Consider the following 16,667-nt stretch of genomic DNA (forward strand, 5'->3'; position numbering starts at 1 on the left):
GGGCGCAGGCTGGTGGTCGTTGCCCCCGACCGTTGCTTGGCTTGCGGGCTCGGGCTTGCGGTGCTGCTGGGGTCTTCGCCCGGTCGCCGACCCGATCCAAGGCCGCCCGCATCATCCCCGCACGTTGAGATAACGTCCGTTTGCAGATTTCAATGCGTACTAACTACCATACGTGGAGATGATACGATTATGTTTGTTATGTACGCAGAATGCCTAACTAGTCAGGTCTTATTTGTTCAGTAAGTATAAGAATGGAACCTAAATAATTTGCATAAAATATCAACTTGTTTCTGTTGCGAAGTGTTCCTTTGTCTCATAGTAACAACTCATACTTAGAAACCAGTAGATAATCAATAACTATAAACGCTCGAAGTCGAATAAATAGAAGTCATAATACGAGTCGTGTCTGTACCCGTTTGTAATAACTTGTCATCATAATAACAACTTAACAAGTTAACAACAAGTCTATCTTATGTCACGTCATCAACCATCAAATAACGGTCGTAAAATGTCTGCTTCATTAACCCAATGTAGTGTTGTGATTACCTTTTCGTAAAGCAATAACGTTGTTGTTTCTGAAAGCTTGAGGTGGTACATTTGAGGAGAGCGTTAATTCTGACGATAACACGCGGTTTATTGTTGACGCGTTTCCAAGTAATGAAGAGAGTGGTTATCGCCCGGCACGTGTATGGGCACAGAGGCGCCGAGGGCACGTGCTCGCAGCAGCTTAGATTCAGGGTTATGCACACGCGGAAAAGCCAACGCGACCCACGACAAAATCTATTGTGCACACCCCGCAACGCACTATGTTATACCTAAGTGAACATTAAGGTATACGAGCCGTTATTAACGGTCGGCGAACCATCATCAACGGACGCGTTAAAATTGAAAAAGCTGAGGCACAGACCTTAATAAGTATACGTGCCGAGCCGAAGCGTCGGCGTACACCAAGCGAAATAATATACCGTTACTGTTCGCGAACTAAATAGATTTTTGGCAAAAAACATCAAAAAAGGTAATACCGGGTCAGCGGCTAAGTCGTCCAACGGTCGACCCAATTGTTCTGAGCAGTGACCATCAAACGACTGTTGCATTAAGAGTTAACGAGCTATGTTACATTAGTTAAGATTTTAATGTGTTCCTATATCCTCAAGCGTCATCTGTCGTATCATTGAAATAATATACGGCATAAATTATTACTTATTTAATTAAAATCGTTTAACTTATCATTATCATAAGTTTAAGGGGTTCGCAATGATGTCCGTCACGTTGCCATCCGATGTCCGCGCATTGCAATTGCTCGATAGCTAGCTTCTCCACACGTGACGCACGGTTCACCTCCACACTCGAAGCGACCACGTATGTGTGTATAGCTACTTCCTTGTTGGTTCATAATCACAAGTTAACACATGCGTACGCGTAACGTTTCAAGTTCACCGATAACGGAGTCTTATCGTATGTTCGTTGTTGTACATCTGACGAGGAGTCGATAATTTATGACACCGGCCATGGTTAAGTTTTACGAGGAGCCATTAGCTTAAAACGACTAACCGGTACTGAAGGGTGCCATCTTAACTGCAAACATCGTCTAGTCATGACCTTTATCTTTCCGGTAGGCAAAAACAACATCGTCTAAAAGAACAAGGATTTTGGTGGTATTTAACCAAGGTTCTTTGATAGTACAACAACTAATTTATTTAGATGTTATACAATACTCGTTAGTTCCGCAATCGAAGGCAGTTGCCCATGATCCAGAGCACAATTCACAGACGAATAGCCAAAACTTTTAAAATGTGTAGTAGAGAATTGACAATGGTTGTAAAATTCCCTTGGAGTGGCGGTTATACCAATCCATAAGAGGTAGAAATTATCCCACTGTCAGATTTGTAAACGCAGTGGAATTGTCTATGCCACATAGACAATAACAGCAGCTTTGCGCTTAGAACTTATACAACTAAACATGTTGTAGCGGACCACCGTACATTTTATACATATTGCGATAGTCATACCAACGCTTGGTTGGTGCCGCAATGCATGACAATTAGACACATCGGCGCGGCGTAGGGTATGCATGAAGAAAGCATTAGCCCCGATATATAGCGTAAAACTTTCGGCTCTATGTTAGAATCCTGTGACGTAGAGCCAAAACCACGACCAATGTTTTGAGTCTTTAGTTCAGCCATACTCACACGCACTTGCCTTAGAGCTACGCCCCCCATATTTGGTGTGGACTTACGAAGCTGCTTTCAATTACAGTATCCTAGGATGTAGAGTCGAAACTACAGCCATTATTTTGGGCCTCTAGTGCAGCCATGCACGCACTGGTTCTTAGAGCCCTATACCTACTACCAAAACAGGTGCGTATCCAGCACACACAAAAAGCTTGTGCACACCGTGAAAGTGTGATGTCACAAGTCTATTAGGGTTGTTGTGGGCATGCCCATCGCAACCACTTTAATGGTATAATAATTGCCTGCATTACCTGTGTAAAGCACCAGTTCTCTGCGACGGGCGTATTCCCGTCGTGCAGCGGGCTGGGCACGCGGCTCACCGCCATCCCTCCGGCGCCGTTCGATGAGACGCGCGCCGACTGAGGAGCGGGCGCGCCGCCGCCCGACCCTCCACCGCACTCGCTGCCTGACCCGAGCCTGCGAGAACACAACACATGGATACTGTTTGTTGTTCACTGCAAGCTGGACGCGGTGTAAAGCGGAAGATCCAGCGTTGGATGGATGAATGGATGGACATCTAAAGATCATGGAAATGAAAATTTCAGAGTTGTGAAATTGACAGGCACATTGATATAAGCTTTTTGTCAATCAAGCTTTTTGTTCATAGTTTCAAAATCGAGTGAACAATTCATCATCATCATTAGAACCTGCTCCCTCAGCGTGTGTATAGGACTACCATCTTTATGAACTCTACTACTATGTATCATGAAATTTTCCACCACCGCGTCTAAAGAACAAATACGCCCTGAATATCTAGCCATTACAACTAGTATTAGCTGCAACTACTGTCTGTATAATCGATCGCTAGAAAAATACAATATTGCTGGTAACAGGAAAATACAAACAAAGGAGTGACATAAACCTATTTCCGCAGCATTGATCCATCCAGTGCAACTCCCAAGCTAGTTTATCGATTTTACCTAGTAATAAGTTTAACTGGCAGCGTGTTTACGCCCTAGAACACCTTTTGTTGGTGAATATTAATAAATGCACTCGATGGCACGAAGCGACGCTCCACACCATAAATACATTTTAGTAATACGATTTTGTAACGGGATATGACTTTTTTGAAGTTGTAATTGAATAGATTTTCCGCGTAAAATAGTTGGCGGTCTCACTCGATGTATTCCACACAAACAAATTCAAACAAAGGCTTCTCCGGTACCTGAACTCGGGGGAGTTGGATGAAGCTACATTGTTTGGGATCTTTAGCAGCAGGTAATAGTTTTGCTGTCAGTTTATTTAGTCGCTTAATGTTGTTGGTTCACTCGGAGATACGTTTAATAGCGTCCGACATTGGCCCCAGAGATTTTATGGGCATAGTTTTAAAACTTTCAACAGTAGTTAAGTGCAGAGAAATCTGGGTATCATGTTTTATCTTAACTCCGAGTGCTTTAAGATCCCATTTTACAAGCAATAAATCATTTTTATGGCAGTAGAATAAAAACAAATGATTACAAATTGTTTATACTATAAGTTTAATAGCAATATTTGCAACAATAACAATGCGTCTTATTTTGCCAGACAGGCATTTAGCTTTAATTGTAAGTGGGTGGACTGTCCGACTCCGATACCGGGACATTGGATAATCTCGTGGTTTCCTTTTATTTTGTAAGTTTATTGTTCTCTGTAATTTAATCTGAAACACTCTATTTTTATTATTATTACAAGCTTTATATTGACTTCACTTGTTAGTATGTGTGGGACAAATCTTGCAACTGAATTTAAGACCACTTCTCCTCAACCGATTGAGCTGAAATTTGGTATACTTATGTAAGTACGATGACAATGCAATATTATGGTACCATTGAGCTGGTCTGATGATGGAGTCAGGAGGTGGCCATAGGAACTCCTAAACGAAACGGCGGAATCGCGTAGAATTTGGGTTCGTTGGATTTGTCTTTTTGAGCACTTTAGTGCTAGATGATTACCAGGGCCCTGAGATTGATAAACAACTAAAAAGTGTAAAATAAAATTATAATAAAAAAAACAAGCTTTATTAAGAAATGCAGTTGTACTAAAACGCAACAAATAATTGTATGCAAGGTTCAAATAATTTCGAAAGCTTGTAGCGCAAACAAAAAAGAGGAATAAATTCCATGAGCGATACAAGCTTTCGAAATTATTTGAACCTTGCATACAATTATTTGTTGCGTTTTAGTACAACTGCATTTCTTAATAAAGCTTGTTTTTTAAAAAAGATTTTTTTATTATAATTTTTTTAGAATATTTTCAGCTTGACAAATGAATCATTACACACTCAAGCTTGCTATTCCGGTACCTACGACACATGACTCAAAAATAGGGAACGATATGATTCAACGCATACCTACGTAGAACATAAAAACTCTACGTTTTGTAAAAATTTAAAACTGTAGACTGTAGTCACAAAATAATGAAAGCATGAAATATTTGTCTGAAAATCAAATTATTCCAACATCCCAACTAATATTATAAATGCGAAAGTAACTCTGTCTGTCTGTCTGTCTGTCTGTTACGCTTTCCCGCTTAAACCTCGCAACCGATTTTGATGAAATTTGGCATAGAGATAGTTTGAGTCCCGGGAAAGAACATAGGATAGTTTTTATCCCGGTTTTTGAAACAGGGACGCGCGCGATAAAGTTTTTCTGTGACAGACAAAATTCCACGCGGGCGAAGCCGCGGGTGGAAAGCTAGTAATACATATAAACTATGTGAAATCTTTGATATATAAAATGTAGGACGTGTTATAAATGACGCACACCACTTACTATGCGTCAATCGTACGCTTTCAATTGAAAGTAGATTATACGGAGAGAACGTCAAGAAACCATGATTATAGATGGAATCACGTAGTTCTCTCACCATTTCACCAATCATAACCAGTACCTGATTTATTACACTTAACACGTTCGTAAATAGTTGTTTCAATCCATACGTGATTTAAAATCGAACAAAGCATAAATCAATTAAAACACTACACATTACATTTGTAAACAAGCTCAGCATTGTTAGGTACTGTGCATTTGTAGGTGACCTACTAGCCAAAAGGCAATACTTCTCATGGAATTGAATGCAAGGCGAAAATGTAGCAACGTCGTAATACACCAATCAACGATTGCAGTTTCGCTTCCCAAATCTGGGACGCGAACACAATACATACAACACATTTGCGTGGCAGTACGTGCGTACGGGGCTGCCGTTTATGAACAATAAAGACCGGACGAAAGAAGAGTTGCAAGTATCATTTAGATTTTGGGTTTCGGTGCCGTCAAAATGTCGAGAGTATCTCTAAGTGGGACAAGTACAATGCGTGAGATATGGCCGTCCTGCGAGACTTTCACGAGCTGTAGTTCGATTACCAAATACGCGTTAGAATCTGTGTCAGTTTCATCACCGCACTGCATCCGCTCACGGCAAGCGCGCCGTCGATGTGATGTGTAGTCGTTTAAACGCACTCCCGCGCCGTCGCTGACCACTGGCCGGTCATTCACTACAATGAGCATCCTGCAATCCTACACCTCCGAGAAGCCACCAAAGTCCTCATTTTTCCGACCCAGTTGATCCAACTCAATATTTAACACACATAAAATTTAAAGCCCCTGTGACGTGTTCGCGTAATTATTTATGTCCCTGCGACATTGACACGTGTTAATCAGATACAATAAATTAAAGAGTATTCACGACAAACGCAGCTTGTGCATGCACGTGAAGGGAAATCGGATTTACATTTCACGCCTTCTGCCGTGGGTGTATGAAACATATTATGTACCAGTGAATAGATCCAAAACCGATACATAGGCACAACAAATATTACGAAACGTTTTGTTGTATTGCGGTTCGGTAACTGTTGTCGCAAAATTGAAAATTGCATAATTTTACAATTTCAAAATGCAGATCATTCATTAGTTAAAATATTAATCCACTGTTAAATGCAGAATAATATTCGCGGTTAAATGATTATACTTGCGCTGTGTTAATGACTAATTACAGCTATTTCAGTAAACTGGTCAAAGGCAGCTTATCGCGTCGCCTTACGCAGCGGGCCTGCGGTCGCAGCTCGCTGACAAGCGTTGTTATTGTGTCAGCCGCAGCCATCGTTGAATACTGGAGCGTTGATAAAATTAAACTGTTTAATTCTGCCTTTTCATCCTCATTGTTACACAATAATACGATTATTAAAGACCTCAATATCCGTGTCCGTGTGCCCATTAAAAATCTAGATATTTAGGTAGCCCAGTTGCTACTTGAGCAATATGTGTGACGAGGGCAGTTGCACATTGCAAACTGTAGACCATAAACAAATGAGGAAGATGTAAATCAAAATTTATTCCCCTTTTTCAGCCCTAACAAAAACTTTAAGCTAAAATAAGACTAACTGTGAAAAAAATTTGTTGATATCACGAAAATTGAATATTTTATAAGCAATTCAATATGGGAACGCGCGAAAACTGATAGCACCCCTGGAATACGGGCGATGACGTCACACCGCTCGTTGGGCAACGACGGACGGGCGGCGCGGATGCTAGCTGCGCNCAGTACTGTTTAATATGGCTTAAGGTTTCCGCAACGACCACAGATGTCGCTGTACTTCCGTTTAGTTTTCCGAAACATGGCCGCCCGGGAAGTGCTCTCGCGCCAATTATTGTTTCTCGCGTTATTTTAAAACTTTTGTTTTCGGTATAATATCAAACTCAAGTACTATTTGATCACTGTATACTGTATGACACTGTATGTGTATAAAATGTGCTACTTAGTTTGGTTTTGGAAGAAAAATTAAAAGTTTTTCGATATATAGCCGCCCGGGAAGTGAACTCGTTCTCGCGTTATCTTAAACTTTTGCTATCGGTATAATATCGAACTTGTGTACTTTTTTACTGTGTGTGTGTTAATGTGTAAAAAGTGTTACAGAAAGCAGTTTGGTCCTGAAAGAAAAAATGGCTTGACCTTTGCAATCTGCATCATCTGCAGCTCGGAGCTTAAAGGTAAGTGCAGTCCCTTTTTTCTTCTTCATCCTATGTTGTTTTTCCGCCCCATCCGGCCTTTTTTAACATTATTATACATGGCGTATTTTGCCAATAATTATATTTTTAAAACTCCACCACAGCTTAAATAAGAAAAACTCTCAAAAGCAGCAGATGATAGAATTTCAGTTACGTACAATTCTACAAATACAAAGTTTCCAACATCTTAGACTGAATAAAAATGAATTTGAATTTTCATAGCAGTCGATCTCAACTATTTTTTTTTGCTATCAAGCTCCTGATTTGCAACAAGAGGCGATTCTTTCAAGTAAAACAAGTTAAAATTGGCTCGCCGCTGAAGTTGGAGCGAACAAAAGAGCAACGGATCTTGTTAAACAAGAACTCTTAAACGAGAATCGGCGAAAAAGTTAAAATTAAAACCATTCTTGTACGGTAATAACGGAACAACTAACGGAGTACGAAGTGCTATGTTCTTGATAATAGATGGCGTTAGTGTGATAGGATTTCTAAGAAAGTGACCTTTGACGTTGATTATTTACACTTCTCGCTCAAAACCCTGTGTAAATGAACTTTCAGATCAAGCCAGTCAGTGACATAACCTAGGCAACTTTAATTTTCGTTGGCGTGTGAAGACACTAAAAGGAGTTTTTTTTAAATATTACTTTGAAAATAATATTAATGATTAATCTTAAAAATATACCTAAGTAGCTACTTAAACAACTAAATGTAAAAATCATAAACGCATAAAACACTGCGGGATCCTCTCATTTTAAAAATTATCCTTTGCCGTCAGCCTTAATGAGCCAATGTTGTTTTTTCTGGCTCACTTGACCAACAGCTTAACCCTTTGACTTCTTGACTCAGACCCTTTCTTACTAAAGTGTTTTAAAAATTTTATACAAGAGGGGAGCTCCAAACGCGGATCTTCAAACTCCAGAAGAGTATTGTCTGTTTTTTAAGAACTTTTTAAGCTTTTTCTCAAATACCCAAAGTTTGTTCTTTGTATTCGGAAGGAAACATCGATGTGACAAAGTGGTAATTCATTTCATAGTCGAAAAACGAGTTAGCATGTTGTTATGCAGAACAAAGCCGGCATTTGAATACAATCACACCTGATGTTAAATGACACATAGTCTAGGATGATACACACCTGTCCATATTCCTCATTATAGTGTTCGGAAAAGATAGGAGCACTGCCATGCATCATAAAGGAGGGAAGCGCTGGACGCAGGCCGCTACCAATCGATCAACATGGAAAACATTGGGGGAGGCCTATGTTCAGCAGTGGACGTCCTATGGCTGAAATGATGATGATGATGACTGCCATGCTAGCGATATAAGCAGTAACTCCAATATTAAAAAAAAAACTCCTGTCGGCTCATCTGAAATAGAACTCATTTAGTTTTAATTAAAATAGGACACGGGTCTTAACGCGACGTCATTAATGAGTTATATTATGTACACACGCCCATACTGTTAACTATCCATTTCCGTTTTTGCTCTCGCTCTAATCAAATGGCGATTCTTTGCGATAAAACGAGATGACATGACTTTTAATGGGCAGTTAACACTGTTGGCGATAGTACTCACGGCTTGAAGTTTCGGCTGCGATGCTCATTTAGTTTTGCCAAAAAATGGAGTTACTGCTGATATTGCTAGCACGACAGAGGAGGAACTGAATACCTACCAGTCCCTAGCTGTTCGCATTTTCTACAATCCAAATTTTCTTGTTATTATAGGCCTGGCGTCAATGCCAGCGTTAAAATTTCAAGATTTACAACTTTTAGACCTTTCCTGGAACTAATCTAACCGAGTAAACTTAATTATGAAAGAACTTCCCTTTCGCCTAAGGGGAATCTTGCCAATTTTAAAGTTTCATTTTAGTGGGTTTTTGCAGGGTTGCTTATTCAGGTGTTCTTTAGCTGGAAAAAGTCTAGGAAAACTGACGGACAGTGAACATAAAATTCTTCGCAATTTGAAACTGTTTACTTTTAAGTTTGTTTTAAGTTTGATATTCTTGGATTGTGTGTCAACTTCGTCGGGATCGTCTTCTTCGTCGGGGTCACAATTTGTGCCATGTTGGGGGACCGTATGAATGAGACACGGGTTGTAGTTAGTCTCTGATATTAATCTGTTTATTAACACGAACTGCGTGACTATTTATACGATATAGATTAAAGGTAAATGACGTCACAGCATCAGCACTATACGTGATAAATGTGCTGACACTGTGAACGTGATCAAGATAAGATATGAAGAGATTTAGTATTGTGCATACCGGCACAGTACTCCCCCCCTTTAAATAAGAAAAAATAAAATAATGCGCTAATTACAATAACATACATAAATTATCTACGTTAATACAGGTTCAATGTTCAATCTCTACATACTTACATACAACAAATAAAAATAATGTGCTAATTACATAATACAAATTACACCGCGTTTTCTCACCATAAGTGTTTTATCTTTGAACCATTCGTGGTATATTATAACATATTGCTCATTTGGCATTGTTGCTTATCACATCATATGTTGCTCCCGTAACGATTAAAAACCTCATACCACTTTTTCAGTCGGTAAAAATAAGGCGGTTAGACGGGTAGATAGCACAGAAGCCGTGCTGGCTGTGCGATTTTTAGTTTCCTTGGTTAGTTTGTTTCCAATCACATGGTTTTTCACATTTTTCTGCATACGTTGGTACATATTATAATAACAAAATCTTCTTACTTACTAGGCGGCCTTGGCCTGTAACTGCTGCGTCGCAAATTTTCACGGTCATGGCACAATTATTATTTCAATTGCACTTGTTGTAGCAGAGTTAGCATATTTTCCATTGTTTGGTCTTGAATTTTTGCTGTTGTCGTTGACTGCTGACTGCTGAGACTTCATTTTCGCTGATTGATGTTGATTTCACAATAATTGATGTTGATGACGCGGTAGCGAAATTTTCTCTGCTCAATCGGAGTAACCAATTTGATTCCATGTCAGATGGTGAAAGCTGGCGGAGGCTGATGCTGAAGATGGTGGTGGGTGATGGAAGTTACGTCTCACATCACGTTGGCTTGGTACGTTTATCTTCGTCGTTGTTTGTCGGCTTCGTCGGCTACGTCGGCTTCGGTTACGTCGGATTCTTCTTCTGGGTTACCAATTTGTGGCATCTTCATCGGCTTCGTCAGGATCGTCTTCTTCGTCGGGGTCACCAATTTGTGTCAACTTCGTCGGGGTCACCAATTTGTGCCATGTTGGGGGACCGTATGAATGAGACACGGGTTGTAGTTAGTCTCTGATATTAATCTGTTTATTAACACGAACTGCGTGACTATTTATACGATATAGATTAAAGGTAAATGACGTCACAGCATCAGCACTATACGTGATAAATGTGCTGACACTGTGAACGTGATCAAGATAAGATATGAAGAGATTTAGTATTGTGCATACCGGCACAGATTGCTTTATACTTTAGTCATTAAAACCTGATAATTCAGTTACTTAATCACTTACATTATGTATAATTTCATATTGACGGTATTTAGTTTTTTTTTTACATTATCTTTGAAAGATTAATCATCAATATCTAGTAGATCAGTGGTCAGATCAGTCACATGATAAACGAAAGGTCGTAGCTTCAATTGCTAACAGCAGCATATTTAAAAAAAGTCAAAAACCATGTTCTATTATGTCTTTGGCACTATAAAGACAAAAAAATTAACATTCTATAATTAAAATTCAATATGTTATTATAAAACGATTAGAATTGATCATACACTCAATTTGCATTAACCGTTTGCACGCGCCTATTCCAAGGCTATGGAATAAAGGTAGGAAAAATTGATGAGCTCTCAATACCTATTATAAACGGAGATCACCTTTCCCTCCATTTCAAGAGTGGGAATTTTCCCCCTTTTTCCGATATAGCACTTTGGGCGTCATGTTCGTACCGTTTATAAAAATAACGCTCCATTTCACGCTTATAATTTAAGGATAAAATTAAGAATAGATTTGTATTTTTTCTGCCAAAATCGTGACGACACAAAAGGTGTAACAAACTGGTGACGAGTACGAAATAATTTTACTGGAACATGAAAAAGTTTTTGGAAACAATGTAGTTAGTTTCCATCCGAGAAATATTCCTGGAATTCGACTTAAGTCTTTATAAACACGTCCTAAACGTCCTAAATACTCTTTATTGTTTTATTAGGGTGAATATCCCAAACACGTTTTTTACGCGGCGGAGCTGAGAATCGATGGGAGAAATGTAACTAGACCGATGATTTTTTTTCTGTATATAGTTTATACAGCGTTTTACACGATAGCAAAGTCTTCAGGACAATAGGTAGTTATTTTATGTACTAAAAAAATTTTCAAAGACCCAAAATCTAATAGCGGTGGCGCGTCCTAACTCTATTTCTACTCATAAATTGTGTTATTCCTTCTTTCTCGGGGATTCTAGTAATTTAAAAATAGTATAGCNCGGGCGGTGTGACGTCACGCGCTAAACGGTCAAGTGCGAGTTGATTTTTAAAACATCCAACTTTGAATGCCCATAGAAAATTCAGTTTTTGAGATATCAAAAAAATTCTTTCACTAATATTTTTTATATTTTATGTTTCATCTTTTTACATTATAAAATAATTACACTCATCTTCCTCATTACGCGACTACAAGGCCGAGGCATCATAAGATGCTTTGAGATTTTATGTTACTTTGCTTGGAACATAGCGATTTGAACACAGCAGGGAAGATCTATGAGGGATGTGTGTTATGAAATCAAATTGGTGGTATAATTAGAGCCCCGAAGTAATGTTGAACATAAAAAATGACACAACACAAAACAAAACTAGGCTAAGTGAATTTAATCGGCGCGACCCAGAAACAAGTCGCGTGGACGGAGAGCCATGATTCTCAGATGGGACTGAGCAACCATTCTAATTTGTATATTATAGTAATGTAATAGACAATATTATGGGTCATTTTTTCAGCACAGCCGTTTACAATCACCCTGAAGTAACTAGTTGATGCTTAATGGGAAGTTTTAATGAGGGAACTTTAATAATAACTTTTTGTTTATGAAATTGAGTTTTTCAGATTCTGAAATCTGGCGAACTGAAAACTTGTTTTGTGAGAAGACATTAACTCAGTATTCTAATTGAGTGTTTCTTTCTATGGCGGAAAACTCGGCCAATTAGAATGACTAGCTGACTGAAAAGAAAAACTTTCAGTATTTTCACACCAAATGTAACTAACTGTGAGTAAATAAATAGATGAATACAGGTCCTTTGAGGCTGTGATATTTCGCACAATTAATTGGGACATCCGGGAAATCTGGAAATGGAAAATCTTATCGAATAACACTTCTGCAGAAAATTGCAAAAATGCGCTCTAGTCTGTGGAAAAACTAGGTCCATCTAAGAGTTGCTTTACAGATTGAGAGTCATTTACCTGCAGTAGGTACTGATACAAATATGTACTACGTGATCAACTTTTAGTAGTGCAAATGCTGATAAGATATCGCACTCGCAACGGTTCGTCCGAGGTCGATCAACAATTTGCCACTGTGACAAATAGAGCGGCCCGACCTACATACAGCTATACAGTAAACCGCTCCTATAATGATTAACAATAGATGAATCATCTTATCACGCATCTTTAAGCCCAAAAACAGGTCAGCACAAAAATTCATTTTCTGATAAAAGCAACAGCCGTGGTTATTAAGGCTAACATAGTGAGAGGGTAGGTAAAGGGACAACTAAGGCGGGCGGACCACCCACGAACGGGACTAGCGTTTGGGCACAAAAAACACTCATTATTAAACATTGGAGTTACGGCTCTATGATACATTAGGATTTCAGTACATATTTATTTTTATTGTTGAAACAATGTTAGATTTATTAATATAAATAACGTATAAGGACAAACTAATTACATTGAATTTATTTTATAGGCAGTGCAAATACGCCTGAAAACTTATTTAATGTTTTCAACCAAAAATAAAATGATTTGTGGTAAATATGCTACTATTGAAATAGGTAGATTGAATGAAAATAAATATTATTTCAATTTACCTATTGTCGTCGCCTGCCAAAAACCGTAATTTCCACCAACTTTCCGCTTACTTTTCTAAGTTATTTTATTTAACTACAAATATAAATGCGTTTATGTGGACTTTGAAGTCAACAACCCGTGAAAGCTTGGGCAATCTACGTAGTACATATCATCGGTCTCCCGCCGTCTTATTATAGATGTCACCCGACCTGCTCGCATCCTCTTCTATATTTAAGTCCTCACGTTGTCGTTTCACAACATTTTTGAGATCAACATTATAAACTAAGTCTTCAAACGATTATTATCGGCCGTTTCGCAATGTTTGTGATAAATCAAGATTTAATTGGTCCAATTTTATAATACTCCAAAGTCTAGAGCTTTCAGAAAAGATTGTAAACTAAATGAGAATGATCGGACCTGAAAGGATGAACGGTAACTCCGCAGCTCCGCTTGTATAATATCATAGTTAGGAGGCCAAAGCTTGAAAATACAATTGATTAAAAATTATAATACGATCATTCGATAAACTTTTAAAGGTTGACAATAGCCAATGTGCCACCATAATTTAGCAGTGAATAACAAAAATGGCGGACACTTGGCGAGACAATAGAATTAGAATAAGGACGTGTAGAACAATAGTGTCCTGATACGCATATGAGTGGTTTTATTTTCAATCGCTCATTGATGCAGCGGGCGAGCCAAGGGGGGCGAAGCAAGTGAGCAATGCCCTCTTTACGACAACTGCATACTGTGACTCAGACGCCCTCAGGACGACCCGGCATTATAGGGTCCTCGACTGAGCTCATCTGAAGGACGGGGTGTTTACCGCGAACAAATGTCCAACGCTATCGGTTCAATTCTGTAAACACCGACAACGCAAACTCGACAATAACATAAAAAATAACAAAGATACTACGTATTCAATTGTTAATTGCCGCCATTACAATCCTGTAACAGGAAAAATCTAAGGCTCAGATGTAATTTATTAATAAATGTACCTTGTACATAGTATTCGCATTCATTTGCAATTTTATTACAGCAATGGCAACTGAGAATCTGAGATTCAGAATAGCATACAATAAATGTGCATACATACTTGAGCAGTACAGTCAATATTAATAAACACGAGTTTCAGGAATAATAAAAGTAGCATATCGGTCGCCGGTGTTAGAAAAACGTAGTTTGATTTTACAAGTTAATCCTAACATATCTCGAGCCGCAAGGTGATCTTGTGACTGTGAATAAAAGATGTTACTGCTTGAAATAGATATTTTCAGTGTGTGCTGTATAACAGAAGACGTTTGAAGTAACGAGGTTAACGTGGTCTCGACAGCATTTTTAGTGATGCACCGTAACGTTAGCTCGGATTTCAGTTTGATATAAGTTAGGTACTGAAATATGGCTTTTCAACTTTGATAACTTACATGATATCATAGGGCACAGAGAATTACAGTATTTGAAAGTTGTTGCTGTTAGTTTTTTTTCTATATCCAAACCAGATAAAGAGCATGTAGAGTCATCTTTACTTCTATGCGTAGTTAGAAAACATTAACTTTTAAGGTTGATTCTAAATACCTAGATTTGAGAACTAATTCCATTAAGAAATCGTATTATTGCACATCTCTAGCGTATGTTAAGCTCGCCTGTTGTACCACTGTTTTTATGTGTGCAATAAAGATTTTAAATAAATAAATAAATAAATGTTATAACACTTTAATAACAGATGTATTGTGTTCATGGATATTGCGCTTGGTAATACCTTTCATGCTCATAAAAATAAGTAATTTTGCTTTTGTCCACTAAAAAGAGATAAACGGAGGCATTGATAGAGCGAGATTGACCGGAGGCAATGTATAAAACTGTTCACACAATAAAATTGTTCATAAAGTATCGTGTTTACGCTGTGACCGCAACCTCAAACTACCGAGGTGGTATCTTTAAATTGTTAATAACCTTTGTAAAGCGATCTTGAATGCTGAAACGGTTTAGTTTATGCTAAAACATTTTCGGAGAAGTTAGTTAGCTGAACCAAATTACTAAAGATATTATTTTATGAAGTTGGTGCCTTTGAAGTTCGAGTGTCTGAAAACGCGGGTTCGGGGTGAATTTAATTTCACAGACCGGCTTGGCGTCGTGTCACTGAGCGGTACCTACGACCTCCAGACGTTTCAGAGGCTAGCAGTTGTTTTTCGACAGAGTAATACCGCAGTGCGATCGTAACTAGCAGGGCTTCTATCAAATTACTTAAAGAATGGATAATTTGTTTAGCAATTTCAAACGAAATGAAGTAGGCGATACTTACCTAATAAATTAATTTGTTTTTTTTTTTATAAAAGAAGTCATAATTTGGAGATATCTTATTTTAAAATTGTAGGGGAAAGAGCGGAAGTTCTTCTTTATTTCATTTAGGTACTTCACACCTAACTTGCTAATGACTTATTACGTAAAGAGCCGTGATATTTTTTCATAAATATGTTTAAATAGATGGCTTCAGCAGTGCAAACAATAGGTACCTACGATGTGCGGAATAATCAAACACACGACATTCTCAAGGCTGCGGTAGTCGTCACCGTCTCAGGCCGACGCAAGTGTAACGATAAATGCTCAATGTCAAAGCCGGATAATTGAGAAAGAAAAGAAAAAATGGACAAAGATCAAATGCTCTTTTTCAGAATACAATATAACCGCAGCATGCGTATCTCAATAATATAGAATAATGTTTACAATTTCTATTGATTTCTCGACTTTTGCTTTGTTTTTGGACATGTAGAGTCATGTCTTTAATTTTATTTAAACATTGCTCACGGGCTTGAGAATTTATTAGTGTAGGTATTTCCTCATGTTTCATAACATTATTTACTTATTGAGTGTATCGAAATAAAATTGTATTGTGAACTAGGAGGCACAGTTAACGAATGATACCTACCTACAAAAATTTTTCAATTTTTAAAAGAGACAAGTTAATTTGAATTTCATTTTGGATAAATTATTATATTAATTTAGCAATTTTGTTTTTTAATAGATTCTTATTTTACCACTAAGTATTTCCAACGATCACGTATCTAATCCGTGCTGTGTGTGTTTTTATCTATTCTGATACACAGCACCCACCTACGTGTCAGTTTATGTTTTGCAAAGCGTGACATTTGGATATACATTATCTGCGAATTGATAAAATTCTTGAATCTCGATGCGGATGGTTTTCACAAAACTATTGGCACAATTATTCCCAGCTAAGCACGTTCATAATTTGCATGTAAATCGATTTACACATACGATATCGATGGACGCATCATAGGAGGTTATAGAACATGCAGCGCAATATGCAAAGCAGTTACATAAATAAACATTCCAGTACATGACGACTGCGAGAGCCTACTTAGAACTAGAGGTCCTACAATCGATATTCGATTATTCAGAGATA

General features: G+C 38.2%; 1 protein-coding gene across 4 annotated transcripts in view; it reads right to left on the reverse strand.

Moving 5' to 3' along the window:
- The window catches only part of rdx (BTB/POZ and MATH domain-containing protein rdx), a 44,431-nt gene that overhangs the window by 12,301 nt on the left and 15,463 nt on the right, over positions 1 to 16,667 (reverse strand). For all 4 annotated transcript variants that reach the window (XM_028322301.1, XM_028322304.1, XM_028322303.1 and 1 more), the window contains one exon: positions 2,483 to 2,648. In XM_028322301.1, coding sequence (XP_028178102.1) covers positions 2,483 to 2,648 — 166 coding nt within the window. The remainder of the gene's footprint in view (positions 1 to 2,482; positions 2,649 to 16,667) is intronic.

Source organism: Ostrinia furnacalis, unplaced genomic scaffold, assembly GCF_004193835.3.
Source record: "Ostrinia furnacalis isolate ACB-3 unplaced genomic scaffold, ASM419383v2 OfSCF7613, whole genome shotgun sequence".
Classification (NCBI taxonomy): domain Eukaryota; kingdom Metazoa; phylum Arthropoda; class Insecta; order Lepidoptera; family Crambidae; genus Ostrinia; species Ostrinia furnacalis.